At 39.3% G+C, this 20659-nt stretch overlaps 1 protein-coding gene across 1 annotated transcript in view; it reads right to left on the minus strand.

Moving 5' to 3' along the window:
* Positions 1–436: 436 nt before the first annotated feature.
* Positions 437–20659, minus strand: part of kcnt1a (potassium sodium-activated channel subfamily T member 1a) — a 43678-nt gene continuing 23455 nt past the window's right edge. Inside the window, exons 12-31 of the mRNA XM_084935566.1 lie at positions 20440–20604; positions 20177–20313; positions 15630–15693; positions 15397–15505; positions 14041–14149; positions 12837–12986; positions 9907–10136; positions 9610–9826; positions 7142–7247; positions 6835–7007; positions 5562–5633; positions 5325–5459; positions 5092–5203; positions 4900–5001; positions 4534–4617; positions 4309–4437; positions 3788–4082; positions 3649–3711; positions 3482–3566; positions 437–2302 (exon numbers count right to left, since the gene is read on the minus strand). Of these exons, the coding sequence (XP_084791692.1) occupies positions 2185–2302; positions 3482–3566; positions 3649–3711; positions 3788–4082; positions 4309–4437; positions 4534–4617; positions 4900–5001; positions 5092–5203; positions 5325–5459; positions 5562–5633; positions 6835–7007; positions 7142–7247; positions 9610–9826; positions 9907–10136; positions 12837–12986; positions 14041–14149; positions 15397–15505; positions 15630–15693; positions 20177–20313; positions 20440–20604 (2655 nt within the window). The 3' untranslated portion in view covers positions 437–2184. The remainder of the gene's footprint in view (positions 2303–3481; positions 3567–3648; positions 3712–3787; positions 4083–4308; positions 4438–4533; positions 4618–4899; positions 5002–5091; positions 5204–5324; positions 5460–5561; positions 5634–6834; positions 7008–7141; positions 7248–9609; positions 9827–9906; positions 10137–12836; positions 12987–14040; positions 14150–15396; positions 15506–15629; positions 15694–20176; positions 20314–20439; positions 20605–20659) is intronic.

Here is a 20659-nt window from a genome sequence, read left to right on the forward strand (position 1 = left end):
TCTCATTAATGTTATCAAGTCATTTTGTAATAGAAAGAACAAGTAAAAATGTGAAATCCCTTTTTAGCGAGAAAATTCCATTAAAAATGCTTCAAAAATCACCAGCAGCATAATTACAGATTCCAGTTTAGTGACGCCAATCAGTGGAAGTGAAGCAAAGTATACACCAACTAGCTCCTGTCAATTAAGGTAACCATGGCAATAGCACCAGTGTTAGGTGCATGAGTTTACATATGTGTATGTTTTTCGCATCGGACATACTTTTTAATACTCTAAAGAATGGTCTTTTAAACAGGGTACTTTATGGGGATTTACTCACTCGTGCAGTCAGCCTCAGCGGCCACCAAAGAAAGTTGACGACTTTCAGCTGCAGTTTCCTCCTGCTCATCGGGGCAAACACATTTCTCATAAAATCAGGTCAGGTCTCAAAAGCCAGTTAGAAGGAATCAGAAGTTTATAATCTTTCAAACAGAGATCAGAGGGAGCGTCTCACTGATCAAACCCACTTCATGCATACATTCAAGGCAATGTATAAAACAACATTTGTCTATCACAACCAAATCATAACTTCCTGTGATGGCAACAACAAAAATCAGATTTCACCTTGAACGTATCCCAATAACTTGTTTTATTAAATAATAGGACTTTAATAATCTATAAATAATGTATTAAATGTCCCATATTTTCATGCAGGTACATAAGTGACTTGTGTCTGTGCATTTAGAGGTGCAAGTTTGTTCTTCGGTTTATTCATTAACTAGCTCTGGGTTGTTGAGAGAAGAAGAAGAAGGAATAAACAGAGGCTTGTATAAACACAATAAACAATCCATAAATGATATTTTCACAATTCAAATAATTAAAAAGCCTAAATTAGATTTAACATGTTACTTAGCTCAGTCTGTTGCGGCCTCCGGGCAGGTTATTTGTTCCCCCCATTTATGGTGCTTATCTTAAAGTAAGCTAACATTTTTATGAAATTATCTTAAAACAATTTAAGCAGTAGCATTCTTCTCAAATTTCTTGCAAAGTCTCTAGAGCATCAGACTATTCCTTTAATGTCATTGCTTACTAATAGACAGGTTGCTATAGTAAAAAAACAATATAGGCAACTTGAAATCATTTCAGTATGTTGTGTTCATAATACAGCACTTTAATGTGCGAATAAAATAAGACTCAAGTATAAATAAGTTCAACACTCAAATAAGTACGAAGTCAAAGTGTCAGAAAGACTCTTACATTAGGCCAAAGCAACCACAATTGTATATTATGAAGCAAAAGTGTTTCACTTAGCGGTGTTGAAAGAAAAATGGCGCTCTCTAATTACTAATATAGTGTTAATCAACTAAATACTTTATGGCACAATATTGAATACATGGCACAGCCTGTTTAAAGGGTTGAACTAAGCTCTTGTAGTAGTAAATACTTCATCCAGTCTAAGAAATGCACTGCAGCAAACATATAAGTAACCACCATTATTTGTACATAATACTAATCTACACCACTAAAAATCTACTTCTATTCTTCAGCTGCAAAAATTAAGCTTTGAGAGTTTAAAGCATATATTTTTATTTGAGTCATGTAGTGTCGCAAGTTACGCTTGAGTTTATGCGAGTGGTGGTAAACAGAAAATGTGTATCCAGGGAAATTCAAAATATGATCACCTGATATTCTCCAAAAAAAAAAAAAGCAAGGAAAGAGGATTAAATCCTGAACTTCAATGTCACAATTTTTCTAATAAAGATACTTCAAACCAAACCACCAGAGTTCTGTAGCTTTCAGTGACAAAGACATATTTCTGTGCTCATACTTGAATGGCTAAATGAATCGGATTCATTCTAACCAGGGCCGGCTCTTTAGCTCTGATGAAACTGACTGACATTCCTTCAGTTAGCTCACTTCACTTCATAACAAGCATGTCCCTGACTGCTCATTTAAAAAGAGCTCTCACAAATATCAACACACTATTTTTACAGAGTTTGTGGCAAGAGGATGAAAATGTCACTGATGACATCAGCTGTCACCTGACAAACATTAGGCACTCGTATAATACAGTGGCAGACTGCAGGTGCTGAAACTTTGTAGCACAAATTGTCCTCTTTCAGACTGGACCCGCGTGGATGCAACGAGACACCCACAGAAGCTGAAGCTGGGTTAATGAGTGTAGCAATAAAGGTTGGCAGGGTATCAGAGCTGGGTGTCCTCTCTGGTGTCCATGCTGGACTCGTGTCTCTCTTTCAGGCTGCTGCTGTGGACAGGAGGCTCTTCGGGGACGTGAGCCAGAGGGTCCGAACGAATCAAGTAGCTGGGTGGGAGAAAGAGAGCAGAAAGCAATGAAATGCTGATGTATCTCGCTCATTATTAAAACTGCTCCATACTCACTCAGCTCACTGAAGAATGAAAGGACCAGGACATCTTAAAGACCTCAATGTATCATATCAACCCATTAGAGCGCTTTGCTCTAATGCTCTAGGGGTTACTGGTGGTTCCTAAGATACTTAAAAGTAAAATGGGAGGCAGATCCTTCAGTTTTCAGGCCCCTAATCTGTGGAACCAGCTTCCAGTTTGGATTCAGGAGACAGACACACTCTCTAATTTTAAGATTATGATTAAAACTTTCCTTTTGATAATGCATATAGTTAGGGCTGAATCAGGTGACCCTGAAACCTCCCTTAGTTACGCTGCAACAGATCTAGAGTGCCGGGTGCTTCCCATGAGTGTTTCTTCACCACCTTTTTTCACTGTCTAAGTGTTTATACACCACTCAGTATCTAATAATTAGATATTATTCATCTCTCGCTCTCTTCCACAGCATGTCTTTTGTCATGCCCCCCTACACCTTAGCCTTAATTGGTCATGCCCCTCCCTGAGCCTGGTTCTGCCAGAGGTTTTTTCCTGTTAAAAGGGAATTTTTCCTTCCCACTGTCACCAAGTGCTTGCTCATAGGGGGTTGTCTGATTGTTGGAGTTTTTTCTCTATTATTGTAGTGTCTTTAATTTACAATTTAAAGGCAATTGAAGCAACTTACTGACATCACCTTTAATTACCCCTCTTTTATTTATATTCATAAGAGGTGTGCTTCTTGCCACCAGACAAAATTAAGTCCAGTACTCTTTTCGATTTCTGCTCATTAGTTGCAACATAATCTACTATAAAAACCAGCTAAGTCTTTATCTCTTTACAGCTTAGTTGCCTAATAAACTGACAAAAATGTAAAGTTGTAGCATGTAAAACCCAAAACAATTAGTTAATATGCCATTTTTATGGATTTGCTCTACAAATTACATTCATTCATTAATAACATAAAAATAATGGCAATTCACTTTATTTTAATTATAGTGCGCACTAATATCTTACTGGCATTTTTTTCTTTTTCCCTCACCGTTGAATAATTTGATGTCATCAGACATATAAATACATCGAAATACAACGATGTGGAGGAAGGGAAATACACAGCGCAGCAACATAAAGTAGTAAAACTTACACAACATCATTGAGCTCCAGCCTAGTGTCAGGAGATGGGTTAATAAGGACATAGGAGAGAGTATTTTGGTGATCGTTCTGTTCATCTGAAACACAAACATCACCACAGTCAAGCACAAAAGGCGATGCCATGATCAAACTGTATTTGCAGGATCATGAGTTGAATACCTTGTAGGTAACCCAGATTAACTCTGTTCATGACGTCACTGGCTGTCAGATTTGTCAGGTCATCTACAGGTACACAAACAGCAGTTAGATTAAAAACAATTAAGTACCGAGCTGTCGGTTTTCTCGTGTCTATCATTACCATATCCAGATGTGGGGAGGCCCAGGTGCCTCATGCGGTTGCGGACCAGTTCTGACAGCTCTTCCCTCTCAGAGCGCCTGTAGAGGTTGAGGCGCTGCTGGGCAATGCGCTGGGCGTTTTCTTTGCTCGAATCCCGGTTTGCCCCCTGCCACCGCACACTTTTCTTACTCAGACGCCGAGCCCACTGCATGCTCTTCTTCCTCAGCAGGGGGTGATCGGATGGGTCGTTGTTGCGAGACTCGTCCCCCTTATCCTTTGTGTCCTCGCAGTCATCAACGCTGACTGACACCTGCGACTAAGGTGGCGAGACAATAAGTTACATTTACACATCTTTAAAGAAGGGAGGCTGACCATTATTCATTGAGGTAAATCATTTTCTTCTGTTTTTAGTTTTTGCTCAAGCACCAAAATGAGATCTCAATGGAAATACATCACTGCATACATTCATTTGTTTTTTGTGTATGTAATAAATAAGTTCTTGGACTGGAGATTGATAGCCTGACATCTTGCTTAGATCTCACCTCAGAAGTACAGAAAATGTGTGACTCAGTTCGATAGATCCCAATAGGAATTTCAGCACTAGAGGAGCAGAGCTTCTGGAACAGTCTCCCGTAAGTGCCAATCCACAGATCCTCCTCTTTTACTTTCATCTAGAACAGCACATGATAGCATATACTATTATTGTGCTATATGGGCTGCACTGTGCTTCTTTCTTTTCATTAATTATGTTCTTCTGTCACACTCACAGCACACAGGTATCCTGATCCTGGGGTGGTATCCAGCCCCAGCAGCAGTCTTGCAATAAGGATCATGTAGTCCTTCACAAAAGACTAACAAAGAATAGCAGAAAATTACTTGTATCGCTTCATACATACACATACACATAGCCATGACAGCTATGAATGCAATAGAAAAAAAACGGGAAACCTTTTAATCAGTCACTGAACACAAGAGGGCACTTGTGCTTTATGATGGTAACACTGCTCACCATCTTCAGGTGATGCTGTTTTTCTGCTGCTATGAGCCATCATTCAGACATTACTCATTTCTTTCACCTAGTGTTAAAAAAGAGTCACCTCAGACTACGCGTTTCGCTGCAAGTGTGTACCAACCTGGTAGAGCAGGGTGTCCAGCATGCTGATACTGAAGACTCTGCCCGCAGCGAAGGGTAGGCGAAACATGAAGGCCAAGTTGGAGCCTTTGTCACGCTCCTTCTGTGGGGGAGAGACAGGACACACATAAAGCAAAGCATCTGTAAAGGCCTACAGGGCAACTAACCGTAAGCTCCCTCATGCTGTTTTTACCTTTTCCAACTTAGAGAGAGAGTATGAGTAGCAGTCCTTCGCTCTGAACTGCATGAATCTCATGTTGGATGGGTGAGTAAGCTCTGTGATTATACTGAGACTGGGAAACAACCTTGAGTGGGAGAAAGTGATAGAAAAAAAAAGAGGAATTAGAAGCTCAGGCATCATTTCATAACAAACTGACTGCGGTTCATGAATAATATATGAACGACTGGAAAGAATGCTCACTTTACCTGAACATTGTCTGCACGTTGACAATAGTTTTGGCATCGGCCATGTAATCTTCCTCGGCGCTCATGGTGCTCTCTTTATCCACAACGACCAGGTTATCGGCGTAGATGATCCCACACTGGAGCAGGCTGTCCAGACTGAAATATACACACACAATAAAAAAGCAGAATATATAAAAAAGTGAATGTAATAAATATCAAAACTGAAAATGAAAGCAGAAAATTATGTGACAGTCTCACTTGTCTATGGATCCAGCCATGTAGTAGACCATTGGGAAACAGCAGATGGCCTCCAAGAAGTGATTATCAGGCCTGAGGGACGTATATATGGTGCATTTAGTTTTCATGAACCTTATTACATGAATATATAACAGATTTTAAAGAGATAAGTGTATCATTCAAGCATAGAAAAGTTGTAGCCCAAGCTTCCTTTCTCTGAAAACATGTTGGCGTCCTCTAGTACTTTTTAAATATTTTGCTGTGTGTAGCCACACTTCTGATATTATGTAAATATAGTGTTACTAATGATGTTTATCTTTCTGTCTTATGTAAAGAGTGTTGAACTGCTGCATTGTTAAAAAGAGCTACACAAAAAGTGAATAGTATTTCTTGTAGACATGCCATTTCTTGTCATTTTGTTTAATGTGCAGCGATGAATTATAATAACATGAGATGGGCCAAATTTGAAATATTGATCATTTGATTATTCAAATCTCAGCTGGCAAAATGAAATGGCCAAGACAAACATAAAATAAAGTAGAAAAGTAGAAAGCATTAAGATTTTTGACTATAGTAGCTGCTATGCTCCTATAATATGTGCAACAGTGAGCACAGGTTCCCCAAAGCCCTTAAATGGTAGCTTTAATTCCCTGTTAGTGTCTTCAGGCTGAGGGATGAGTCCACTCAGAGAGATTTAGCTGCTCACAGAACGTCACTGCATATGCATCTGCCCAGTCCTGCTGACTAGAGACCCAAGGCTGTCGTAAGTGCGTGGGTGTTTGTATTTGTATGCGTGCGACACCAATAGGAAGAGAGAAAGAGAGAGCGCTGCATGAACGGAGAGTTATTGTTATCTGTCTGTTTCCATGAGAGTCCTGAGAGCTGGCATGTGGGGGCTGAAAGGGACACATCAGGGCTGTGGATGAAAGCCTGCGTAGTCCTCTCCAAAGAAATCATTTTCTCCATCTTTTCCTCCCCTTGTGGCAATCTAAATCATTCAGGTTCAAGGCAAAGCAAGTTACCATGGTGACCGTCTGGAGGTACAGAGAGCAGCGTTTTTATTTTCTTTGTCACTCAAAACACACCGTCACTGCAAGCGGTACAGCACTAACCTAACATCAGGGCTGACAATGGAGTCCCGCCTCCACAGCCGTGTCCTAAGTGCTCGGCTGACGCAGGCTTTTAACATACATAATGTTTCCCGGTGTGAAACGGTGAAGGATGGAGTGAAGGGAGAAGAAAGGGACAGTGTGCGTGTGGCAGGCGTGTGTGCGCGCCGCGAGGGCGAACTCACGGGTTATCCAACAGCAAGACAATAGGGTTGAGTTCTTTCCTGGGTCTGTAATAGGCTCTGAGAGGCACTATGAAGTTATAGAGACCGTTCCCTGCTGTTTCGGCTGAAACGATTATGAGCTTGTTTTTAAACCCGTACGCTTTGGCATCCTCGAAGCTGTTGTGCCTGCACCCCTGCAAAGACAGAAAAAACTCAGAAACATGGAGGTATTTCAGGATTGCTTTTATGAAGTGAAGGACAGAGAGAGGGAGTGATTGAGGCAGTAAGTAATTTGAGTGACTAAGTTGAAGGAACATCGACTGCCCACCTGGTCCAGACGTAGGCAGCAAAACGGGGCTTTTTCAGCCAACAGATGGCAAAGGGTGGGCGAGCTCCCAATGTACGGAGAGTTAGGGGGATAACCTTTCACATACCTGGCAACGAATCCAAAAAGCATGAACGACACATTTCATAAACCATACAGGACTTTCCTTTCCTTTATTTTTTAATAAAAACACCCAAACTGGCCTCTGTTACTTGGAGAAAAAAAAGGGAATATGAAGGAGTATCTTTATTATATGTACAGCACATTAGCACTGGCCACTACAGAAATCTAACAGGTAAGAAATATTGTTTGTTTGTTTGAGGGTTTTTTTTTTTGCATAATATATAGGCGGGATACTACAAAACAGTGAAGAAAATAGTTGTATTAAACATTAAGTTTGTCTTAATTTGCACATGGATGTATGCCTGGTATTCAGAATGCTGGCAGGTATTAAATGTGTATTTTATGTCACCATGGCTGAAGTTCATGTTGTTCTTGTTCAAGTTGAACAAGAACAACATGAACCCATGCCAGCATGCTAAAGTTCATGTTGTGAACTTAGACAAGAATGCAAACTTAAAGTGACTGCAAAAATATAAGATTACAAAAAATCATGTTCTATCTGAGAAAAAGTTAAGCCTAATAACTAACGAGTAATCATACTCGCTAATAATACTCCCTGCTGTTTTTTTTAAATCAATTTCTTTAGGTGTGGTTTCTGCTTGGTCTCCTTGTAAATAGGTTTAGGAATAGACTGTATATAATAGATGGAAGTCGCTACCATCTGAAACTGTGTCATATTTTACAAAACAAACATCAGTGGCAGTAACTAAGACCACAATCATTACGAAGTTGTTAACTGAAGTTGTACATAAAATGAGCAATGGGCTCGTAGACTTCAATACCTTTTAATTGTGAAGCCAGATATTTTGAACCTTGCTGTCCAGTAAAAACAATGTAGATTCAAGATACATAAACACTATGAACACCAGAGATGGGCAGTAACGCGTTACTGTAAACCGATTACTTTTTTCAAGTAACGAGTAAAGTAAGGGATTACTATTGCAAAAACGGTAATTAGATTACCCCTACTTTCTCGTAGGAACGCTGCGTTACTGCGTTACTAAAACTGTGATTTTTTTGCGAGAATGTCTCATGACAGTGACGTAAGCAAGTGCTACGTTTGTGACAACAGCTGTGTGCAGATCAACAATGGATCATATATCGAGTGGGGAGAGAGTATGAGCGTGCAGCATTTAAAGCGTGGAAGTACTGACCTTATTTTGAGTTTGATTCCATAAAAAGTGACAAAAACATTAGCATCCGTTGTGCGTGGGAAGAAAACTTCTTTTTACAGCGGAAAAAAAGCCCCTAAACTTCCAAGCAAGCACCGAGTGCGCTACGACGTAATGGGAAATTCACAGAGAAACTCGCGGATTCTTCCACTGACCGCTGCGGCACACCTGCACCAGGGTAAACCTCCGCCTACCCAACTCCTGCTTTACAGGTGAAAATAGAGCAAAAGGACTGCTAGTCTTTGACTTTATTTATTTTCTGCTGTGTTTTACTTGCATCTATTTGAAAGAGTGAGCGTTAACACAAAAAAAAATTATTTTATGTGCTGGAATGTGCAGAAAAAAGGTTTAAATATTAAACAAATTTCTTCCAGTCAGAGAATGTTGCATATAATTAAATTTTTGCTTGATGCATAAAGTTAAAAGATTAAAACTAATAAAACAAGTTTTAAAAAGGGACTTTTCCATTTGATTATATTTTGTATGATGGATTATGCAGAAAAAGTAGAATTGGGCTGAAAGATCTATCGCTTTATCACCTATTCAGGTTGTAAATCGTGTTTTTAAAAAGTAACTAAGTAACTAAGTAACTAAGTAATTAATTACTTTTGAAAATAAGTAATCAGTAAAGTAAAGGGGATTACTTTTTGGGGGAAGTAATCAGTAATTAGTTACTGATTACTTTTTTCAAGTAACTTGACCAACACTGATGAACACAGAGGCTATGTCCATCTTTTAGATACAGTTAATGGCTTTAACGTGCATTTTCACAGCAAGAGAGTCCTGGTTTTGAATCCAGTTACCATCTGCCACCTTTTTGTGTGTTTTTTATGTTCTCCCTGTCAGCTGGTAATTCTCAAAGATTTATAGTTGTCAATGTGAGAGTGAATGGCTGACTCTCTGAGAACAACACTTCAGCCATGGTGACATAAAATACACATTTAATACCTGCCAGCATTCTGAATAGAAGGCATACATCCATGTGCAAATTAAGACAATCTTAATATTTAATACAACTATGTTTGTCTGGCAGGGTGTAACCTGCCTTTCCCTCTATGAGAGCTGGTTTAGACTCCAGTCTTCCCACTACCCCGAACTGGACAAGAAGTTAAGAAAATGGACTGGTGGTATTAAACTGTGTGTGTTTACACGTGCACAGAAAACCAGAATCCTTACTCTGTAGATGAGTGGCCTTTTTCATCTGTGAAGACTGAGTCATCTTCTGATTGGTCACTTAGCAGGTCACATGGCAAGATTGAGGCAGAGTCTGCTAATTCCTGAACCGGAGCAATGCTCGGCCTACGACTTCCAGTTCCATTTACTGTAGGTGGGACCAGTTTACCTACTGGGGCGTCAGGAGGGGTTGTATTCTGAAGATCCATGGCAACCGTACCTGTAAATACATCCATTCTGGTTCATATGAATCTCAGTCCTAAGTTTGATCGAACGTGATCAGTTTGTTTTCTTTCTCACCCATGCTGGCAATGATGCTGTGGACAGGAAGCTGTGAAGGCCCATCAAAGAGTCCCCCAGCAGGACCACCCTTCTTCTCCTCCTGGTTGAAGATGAAGGCAGAGTTTTCCTCCTTGGTGATGTTGATGTAGTAGCATGTGTCTGTAGAAGCCATGATGTGGCGTGGCCCAGGGTTTAACAGGATGCTCTTGTTGTCTTCCCTTTTTATACCAATCAGACAAACACCATACCTGGGGATCACATACCTGCCGTTAGACTAAAGTGCCTGAACGACCTGCTTGATGGAAGACTGAGGACAAAAGAAAAAGAGCAGTTCTACTCGTAAGTTTAAAGACTAGATTTTCAGATTGGATGAGCACAGAAACTTCAAATTAAAACTGAAAATTCAGTAGTAAGTCTTTTAATTACTTAAAAACTATTAAGAGCTTTAATAAGATTTGCAATCTTAAGGCATATTTGTTGGTGTTTCTGCTCATTCTTTCTCATCTAAACAGATATATCTTATCAGAGTTGTCATCAAAGAGGTATAAGTTTGAGGTATTATTAGCTAATTATATTTTACAGCATGAAAAAAAGAAAAACTTTAATTTGCATCTTAATGAGAGCGCCAAGATTAATAATTAATCTCCATGCATATTAAATGTACTTATTGTCTTAAATGTACTTGTTATTCCTATATCAAATCAATTTTCATTATAGCACTTTGCTAAAATTATACAAAAAAAGGTGTTAAGAAATACTGAACTTTCCTTGATAACCTGATACAATCCCACAAAAGATCATCTGACTGATATTGTTTTGCAGCTAGTTCAAGTGCTAATATGATATGCCGTTCTCTATTAGATCCTGATGAATAGTAGATTTTAGTTTGAACACAACACTAATACCTCTCCCTGATGGCAGTGGACTCTTCCAGCAGGACAAAGCGGCTACTAGACTGTACATGAAAGACATGGGAACACAAGAAAACCCCCAAAGTGGAGCTTCTTACGTCCTATTTTGATGGAGCATCAGTATGATTCTTATGTCATGTCCAAACACCATAGGCACAGCCACATGCTCCTTATCCAGGGGTTGAAGGAGGTTGGAACGATCCAGAACGGCATCTACAGTTAACGAGTTGTTACATCTGAGTGGTAGTTACACAAAATACTGTCAAGCAACATCTGTTTTTACGAGCTGCATTGTGGTTCTCCTTTTAACTGATGCCACGGAGACAGTTAAGTCAACAGATGACCCCGCCTGCATGTATCCTTTTTTTCATTTCATCCCTGCAATGCGCTCATGGTTCAGATAAGAAGTTGTGTTTGTGGTACTTGGTAAATGGAGCAAGCGTAAGCAGAGTAATTTTTTAAAAGTAGCACATAATTTCAAATTGAATGTTTCAGTCCATTTTACTAAAAAAGATAGTAAGAGCAGGTTAGACTGGGTAGTTTTTCAGTGATGTTGTTTAGTGTACAGTGATGAACTGTGTTAATTTAAATTAGTGTAATTTTACTTTATTTAGAAAGAGGGGCAATACATATTAATGAACATTTTAACAAATGTAAATATGCCAGATTATAGCCTTGGGCTAATTTCCATCTGCAGACCCTCTGCCAGGTTGGCGTTACACACAAAATAGTCAAAACATACAAAGACACTATTTACAGATCATGTGACAAGGATTTAAACAGTGATTGCATCGTATTAGAACAAACAATGACAAGAAGAGTGGACAACAGAGGACAATACAGAGAACAATAACGGAAACACATCAATTATATTGCACAAACCCCAGTATTACACATACCCTGACTGTCGGGTTATTGCACTGACCCATTACATTAATAGTTGTTTCCCTTTTTGTAATACACTAACTCTTTTTTCACGTCTAATATAAAGCATGATTAATTAAACATGATCACATGTTTGTGCGTCCCTCAGCCACCCTTTTAAGTGACTCTTAAAGATACAAAGACTTGTACTTTCCCTGACAGTGGAAGACTATTCCAGAAGCTCACTCCTTGATACGACAGAGCATTCTGTGAAAAGGTGGTCCGTCTAAATGCCCATTCACAATCACCTCTCACAGTGGCTCAAGTCAGTCGAGACCCGACAACACTGCTAGACTTTTGTTTAATAAGATCACTCATTGGTGGAGGCGCCAGACCATATATAACTTTGTATATTAGACAGACAGGTGCTGAACTGGTGCAGGGCAGACTGTGGTATCTTTGGTCACTGCTAAATTAGGTTGTGTGTAGCACCAGAGACAGTATAACAGAGAGACATGAGACACAATTCTAAACTGAAAATTATGGAAAATTATTGGACGGAAAGAAGAAGCCCCTAAAGTCTTATGTGTGTGCAAAGCCAGCATAATTTTAGGCAGCCTTCATCAGATATAACTGAATATACTGGACATGAAGTTTTTAGGTCTCATTAACCTTTGAAATTAAAATTAATTTAGATAAAGCTTCAAATTCATTCTAACTATTTAATCTTGAATAGTTTTTAAACTTTAAACTCTGCCCTATGCAGAACCGTTGTTTGATGGGTCTTAAAGGTGCTGATAGGTGGATTTAGATACCTTTGGACAGAGACAAGCTAACGCTTCTACTTATTTCCGGTTTTCAAGCCATGATTAGCTAACTGATTGATGCTAGTAGCTTTATTTGTAAAGGACGGATATAAGGATGATATCAACTTCCTTTTATAATTCTAGGCAAGACAGTATTTGGCACAGCGTTTTCTTCAAACAAGAGCAGAAGTGTTATCTAAACATGCATGAAATTAAAACCAGTGTTTTTGTAGTCTGCGGCACACAGAATATGACTTTCAGCAGAAAAGCACTGCTGAAGCACTTAATGCTGTGTAACACTAAGCTAAACAGACAAGCAAACATTTTAATCTCTGAGGGAGATGCATTTGCTTACAAAGCTACTCACTTCTTGTGAGCATGAAAGGAGGCATATGTGAAGCTTTTGCCATTGTACTCTCCAAAGAACTTGCTGTCACACACTTTGATGTGGTAGACCTCGTTGCCAGAGCAACATCCATACATCCTCTGCCACTGCTCCGGGGATTGCTGTCCTTCTCTGGAATCATTCAGAGGAAATACAGACGGATGGGTAAATTTAACACGTAAACCTATTCAGTCTTTTCAGCATCAGTGATAATCATCAGTTGTGAAAGAAAAACTCTTTTCTTTGCTGCACACCTACCTCTAGACCCTTGGGGTCTCAAAAGTCTCCTGGCGAAAGCAGGCAGCTTAATTTGTCTGTGTCAGTCAGGCAGTTTTGTGCTAATATGCCCTTTGTAATGACTTCCGGTTATTACTGTAATTGTTCAAGTGCTTTGATGGAGTTTAATGGGCTGCGAGAGATGCTCAGAACAACCCCAAGGTGGTGGTTTACAGACTTGCTTCTTAGTAGTTATTAATATTTGCATAAGAAGACATGTAAATTGGATTTCTCACTCTAACTTTCATGTTTCTGAGTAAAAGGCAAAATAACATGCTCGTGACGATTGGTAACTCCTGATCCCCTTTTATTTCCCACTGCAGCGCCATGATGAGCTGCATGTCACTAAAACCTAGCGTTTCACACAAAACGCCCACACAAGCGAAGGAAACATGCAGACTGAAATATGGTACGTTCAGGTACATATTGTTACACCTGTGTGGAAAATGTCTGCAATTTTAAAAATTCACAATAGAAAATACACAAAGCTTTTTTTTTCTGAAGGGTTGACAGGAACACAGCAAGCACTAACTAAAGCCTATTTATTCTTCCTTATTGCTGTTTCCCTCGAGCACTGAAATCAGCTTTTAAGCGCGATCTGTTTGCATGCTGTGAAAAAATCATTTTCCACTGGAGTGCTTTTCATACGGCGTTACAAAGGAAACACATGCTAAAAAAAATCAATCTCGGTGGCGGCTGTTCTCTCTTTTGTTGCACTCTCTCCTACATCCTGCTGAGCTTCACAATGAGCTGGGACTTTTGTCTTTGGCTTGGCTTTCTCACCTCTCTGTGGCAGCTCCATGGGCCCTATTTATGCATCACCAGACATGAAAATGTGAAGAAATTTGAACTTTGCAGTCTCACTAAGGAGTAATCAAACAGCCTGAGGAGGTTTTGTAGAAGAACTGACCGTCCACGGGAAGTGTGTACAAGGAGTGTGACCAAAGTGGAGGTGGCAGGGCAAACACAGTTGAGAGCCAGCATGGCGTACTTGAACTCTTCCTCGCAAACAACATGATCTGAAAATGAAAAAAATTGTTGATCAGCAGAGCTGGCTGAGAACTACTCACAGTACTCTACAACTTGCACTAATGTTATAATGGGGTGATTATATTATGTGTCACTGTACAAAGTTGTATCAGCCCCATCATCACTGCAAAGGCAAGTATATGGTAAGGCTTAGCCAAGGGCATGTGTGCATTTACTTGTGTGCACAATCAGAGCTGTCTTACAGATTTGTATTTGTTAACAAATACACTTAACTCCCCAAATTCTTGCTAAATCACAATCTCATTAATTTTTACAGTACATGCTGGTGTTATGGGGAGTTACACATTTATGCTGAGCTAAGCTAATCAACTCTTGGCTTTAGCCTGACATTTAAACCTGAAATAGCTAACTGTATGGGCAGTTGTTAGGTGTAAAAGAACAAACTGGAAGGTTTATAAATGTCTGATTACCACAGACTGAACAAAAGCTACTGATAAATAGACTTACTGGCCATTTCATTATGTACACCTAGCTAGAACTTGGTTGGACCTCTTTTTTTCTGAAGTACTCAGAACACCCATCTGGCACCGGCAACCATGTCATGTCATGTTCAAAGTCACTTAAATCAGCTTTCTTCTCCATTCTGATGCTCACTTTGAACTTCAGCACGTCACTTTAACCAGGTCTACATGCCTATACCCACTAAGTTGCTGCCATGTGATTGATTAGCTGCTTGTGCTAACGAGATGTTGAACAGGTATACCAAATGAAGTGACCAATGAGTGTATATGAAGGGAAAGAAGTGGGCTGTAAAATAATTCCCCATTTGCTTTTTTTATGGGCAAAAAAATAATTTCTGTTGTTTTGTCTGAGCACACCACCACAGTGCATTTTAAACCACACAATCAAGCTTTGATTAAAAGTTCAGACTTTAATTCAAGGGGTGAATAAAAGGGTTTAATAAAAGTGTTGCACTAGCTGTTTAGGAATTACAGCCATTTTTATATATAGTTCCTATTTAGCCAGATGTCCAAAGGTTATTGGATTGATAAACAGCTTCATGGTCAGGTGAGGCCTCTCCCCTCATTATTCCATATCAAATAAAGCGGATAAAACCTCTCAGCTTCAGTCGACCTTAACTGTTTACATTTAAATCCACCATGATCATGCACAGAGGCAAAATTACAAAACAACTGTGTCATTGTCCAAAAACTTACTGACTTGACTGAACATGTAGTTGCGTGATTGCTTCATTATTTAATTTAGAAACTCTCACCTGCAAATTTAACATGGAACTTATTTTCAGGTTTGAGTATCTGGACATATAGGGGACAATTTGGAGCAAAGTCTTTCACTGCCCAAGCTCTCAGGATGGTCTGATGGTCCTGAGGGGGGAAACAACAAAAATGATGCAGCTGTCTCTGTGACAGACAGCATTAATTTCTGAAAAGTCATGAATCAGAATTACAGCATAGTTCATAATTTGTCATTTGTTATTTTTTGTCTCACCGCAGCCATGCGATCCACCTCGTTACGGCTGCTCAATATGAAACAAGCCTCTGCATCATCCATTCTGCAGAATTGTGACAAAATTGACAAATTATTAAATGTCATGTTACACAAAAAAACAAAACAGCAGCAGAGAAAATACAACCCACAAAAGACAAAGCTGAAATGATAACAGTGAGGCGAGACAACAACAACCTTTGATTGAATTTTCAGATTAGCATTGCTCGCTTGCAGGCAGACAAAACAAGCTGAAATAATATATACTGTATACTGAAGGTGCTGAGAATATGGAACTGATTTTGCATATGATTAACAGAGCCAGGAGAGTGCAGAATGCAAAACAAAGTGTGGGAGGATTTGAAACAGTGCCAGATGCAGAATATAAGCTCTACACGCCCAGTCCTCGACTTCTAATTGCTCTGTCAGAAACCTGCCAAATGTATACAGTGAATTTACACAATCCATTACATCAATGTAATTTTGATTTGAATAAAGTTAGGACATGCCGTATGGTACAGCTGTACAATCAGAACAGGACTGAGAAGTGCCAGGGTGTGTTTATGTTTACAGTTATTAATTATTATTAATTATTAATAAAATGTTTTCAAAGATGGCAGCTATGGTGGGGGATCCCCTGAATTTGCTCTCTTCCAAAGAAATGAACAGTCTCTAATTCTTATGGTTCTTTACTTTTAATGGAGGAAAACACATTACATAAAAGTTACAGATTGATATGGATAATTTTAATTGAAATAAATAATTGAACCTATTCAACCTGTCTATAAAATCAGTTTTATCCATTCCCACTTCTCCACCACCACGCAAAACCAAATAGCTGCCGAAGAAGATCAAGCATAAGACTGTAGAACTGCACAAGGCTAGAATGGACTACAAGACGACAACAAGGTTGGTGAGAAGGTAACAACTGTTGATGTGATTTAGAAATGGAAAAAAAAAATATAAAATAACTTCTCTTCCTCCCCTCACAATAACAGGAGACCTGTTTTCCTTCCCTCATCCCCAACTGGTCGCGGCAGATGGCTGCCCCTCCCAGAGCCTGGTTCTGCTGGAGGTTTCTTCCTGTTAAAAGGGAGTTTTTCCTTCCAACTGTCAGCAAAGCACTTGCTCATAGGGGATTATATGATTGTTAGGGTTTTCTCTTTCTTGGTATTATTGCGGAGTCTTTACCTTATAATATAAAGCACCTTGAGGCAACTGTTGTTTAATTTGGCGCTATATAAATAAAGCTGAACTGCATTGAAGTCACCACTGGTAACACACTATGCTGTAATAAACTGAAATCTTGCAGTGCCTGCAAGGTCCCCCTGCCCAAGAAGGCACACATACAGACCTGTCTTAAGTTTGCCAGTGAACATCTAAACAATCCAGAGAGAGCGCTGTGGTCACATGAAACCAAAATCAAGCTCTTCAGCATCAACTCGGACTTTGAAGAAAGATTAATACTAAGTATGACCCAAAGTCATCCTCACAGTCAAGCACAGAGTTGGAAAAATACTTTGGGGCTGTTTTTCCATGACCATGACCCAAAACATACTGCCAAGGTAACAGAAGCGTGGCTAAAGAAGAAGCACATTAAGTTCATATAGTGGCCTAGCCAGTCTCCAGACTTCAATCCTATAGAAAATCTGTGGAGGCAGCTGAAGCTTTGAGTTGCCAAGCAGCAGCCAACAAACATAAAGGAGAGAGTTTCTGGAAGGAGGAGCGGAACAAAATCCCTCCTGTCTGCAACTACAAGAAACATCTTCTTGCTGTCGCTGTTGCAAACAAGGGTACCAAGTACTAAGTTATGTTTTGCTTGAGGATCGAATACTTATTTCACTCAGTCATATGCAAATCAGTTTCTAACTTCAATGTAATGTATTTTTTCTGGATTTTGTAGGTAAGCAAACTTACAAATTAAGCAAAGCACCAGATAATTATTCCTCCCACTTTATATCTGGGCTGTTCCTGGTGTGGTTCTGTCTATTGAACACCTTCATCTTTGTCACCTTTGTCACAACTTCACTGAAAGAATCCCTGTGAAGTTTTTCAAACAGCCGTACATAAATCAAGACTGTATACGATTACCACAAATATGCAAACTAACTGTAATGCGCTGTACAAAATTCCTGGATTTATCGCTTAAGCTTGGCTGCAGCTCTGCATACTGGATATTTGTCAAATTGGACTTGTATGAGAGGTACGACATAAATAAAATTCAGCTGAGTCATAGATGTCATTATGGCTACAAAAATAAACCTGACTTGACATACAGATTGACAACAAGTTTTTATGCCTTTCATCATTGTTACAATGTTCCATAGTCTCCCTCATGAATCTTTCACAACTCCAAAGTATCAGAAGAATGTGAGACAGATTATGTTGCCTTTCTTCAGAAGAGCAGTCCCTCTATCGGTTCACTTTCAAAAGGAATGAGTATAGCTTGAATGAATAATTACAGTGTTGTCTGAGTATGAGGCCAAACAATAGCTCTGACAAGCCTATTTACTAAGAAAAGAAGAAGAGAATATCAGGGTAATATTAAGGATTGGTAGGACAATAGTCTTTTAAGTCCTACTGACAGTTTGCAAGAACTATCAGTACCTTTCCCAGAATGTGAAATATGAACTTTTGGGAGCCACTGTAGATGATTTAATTGGAAATAAATGAGGTGCAGATGTCAGATGATGAAAGGAATCCATAAAACTGTCTTTATGAATATGACACCGGTATATTATTATATTTTTAACATAACCAATCAACAGGAAACCAAGAAAGACAAACAAACTGAAAAAAAAAACCCAGCACACAGAGCTATTTGACTGAGAAAAAAGGGGGAAAAAGACAATTTCAAAAAAGGTCAGTCTTGAAACCATTTCATTTTTCAACTTTCTCTTTCAATATCTATGTTATTCTTTGTAATGGGAAGTTTGACATTTATCTTAACATCTTAACTACGCATTTGATCCAAGCTGTATTTCCATTTGTTCATTTTCATTCTAGTAGCATTCTTTTGAAGTCAAGCACAAATACTTTGGGGCCCAGTTGAATTTATTTAGAAATAAAATTCTCACATCACTCTGACCTCTTCTCAAAATGTTTTCTCCCTTGCCAAACACAGTGAAGCAAACACAATAAAACAGTATTTTATTATGACTATGTTTACACTTACACTTAACCACTTATAGTGGGTTTCTAAGGACTGCATTAACTAATAATATGGGCTTCAACAGCTCAACTCCCATCCTCTCCCCTCCCAATATTCATTCTGTGCTTTAATACTATTCTGCGAACTCAGTAAAGTTTACACAATGATTGTAAAATTTTATATAATAAAGCAATTTTTAGTCTCCCACAAAATGAGCACCAACATGGCGCATTTCAGTAAATGATGGACAGTGTTCCAAACTTTTACCACGTCCCTAATCAATGTTATGCAGAAGCTCGTCAAATTTTGCAATTTTCCTTCATTTCCTTGATGTTTGTTGGCATTTGTGTCAGAAGCAGCTGTGTAGCAGGCAGAAGATGGACGCAAAATGCAGGACTTGGAAGACAATAGGTAAACTTAAAAGCGGCTAAAATGCTAAACTTACACCAAGTACAAAATAATGCAAGTTAAAAACAAGGAAACCAAAACTTCTAGTATTCAAGGGAAATATAGAACTAGGAGAAAAACAACAAAGGACAAAAAGGAGACTGAGGCTTTATATACAAACGTAGGATAACATGGAAACAGGCAACAGGTGGGAAAACAGCTGAAACTAATTACAGATAATGAAAGAGGGGAAGCAGAATTGAATACAAAACACAAGAGATAAGAGGTTCCCAAAATAAAAGACCAGGACTAAGGAGACAATAAACTAACAGTGTGGGAAAACAAGAGGGACATGAAACCATAACACCAAAAGAAAGTGTACCAGGCGTAAGGAAATAATAAACAAGATTGTAGATTTGTCTTGAAATCTTGGTCCTGTTGCACGACCCAGTTTGAGCCCAAGTTTTAGCTGTTGGACAGATGGCCTCACATTTGGTCTCATCTGTGCAAAAGGCATTGTTTCAGAAGTCGTGTGGTTCAGATGCAACTTGGCAAACCCGCTGTGCTATGCTGTGCTGTCATGTCGCTTTCTCCCTTCCAAACAAGCCAGACTTGTTCAGTCCTTTTCTTATTGTACTGTCATAAACCTTTACATTTAACATACTAGCTGAAGCCTGTAAAGTCTGAGATGTAGCTCTGGGGTCCAGTTTCTCTGAGAATTGCACAGTGTGACTCCTGAGGCTGTTGCATTGTTTTAATTGTGTTAAGATAAGCAAACTGCCAAAATTTTGTAGAGGTGTTCTAACTTGCTGGTGATCAGTTAATCAAGTATATTTGATTAGCAGGGCTAAGTGTTACTTACCCTCTTAATTCCTATTGGAAGCGGGAAGGGTGTGATTAGTTTCTAACAGGACTGCAAACAGTCCTGTGAAGAGTCTCTTTTTTTCACAGGATTATATATTGGAAAAAGTCACAGTTAAAGTATAATCTAGTTATAGGAACTGTAACTTACTTGGCTCTAAGCAGATCCTGATCTTTGAGGACAGACCCTTGCAGATAGATGACTCTTTGAGACCACAGAGGGATCTGCAGCACCCTTCGCACCTGGAGGTCCATTTCAGTTGGGCACAGGATCACCACATAGTAATCCTTGAAGATTATGTAAGAACCACATCAGTATCTCAAAAGAGGAATTTCTATGTAAATGGAGACACACCATGTCAGTCATTATCACTTGTAAGTAAACCTCGAGCATGTGTATGTAACGGTCGTTACCTGCAGTCGTGGATGAGCGTAGAATTCATTGAGAAAGTCCATGAGCAGGTCTATTTTGAGTGCGCTGACACACAGCACAACATGTTTCTCTGTCTGTGCTCTGTGGCGGCTGTAATTCCCCCCAGACTTCTGTCTCTCCATCCACAGGTAGATCAGCTCTTCAAACTGACAAGCAGCAAGCGATGCAAAGGTCACACGAGGAAATGTAAACGGATCCAAA

Source organism: Perissodus microlepis, chromosome 7 (genome assembly GCF_051167445.1).
Source record: "Perissodus microlepis isolate ML-2025 ecotype Zambia chromosome 7, ASM5116744v1, whole genome shotgun sequence".
Classification (NCBI taxonomy): domain Eukaryota; kingdom Metazoa; phylum Chordata; class Actinopteri; order Cichliformes; family Cichlidae; genus Perissodus; species Perissodus microlepis.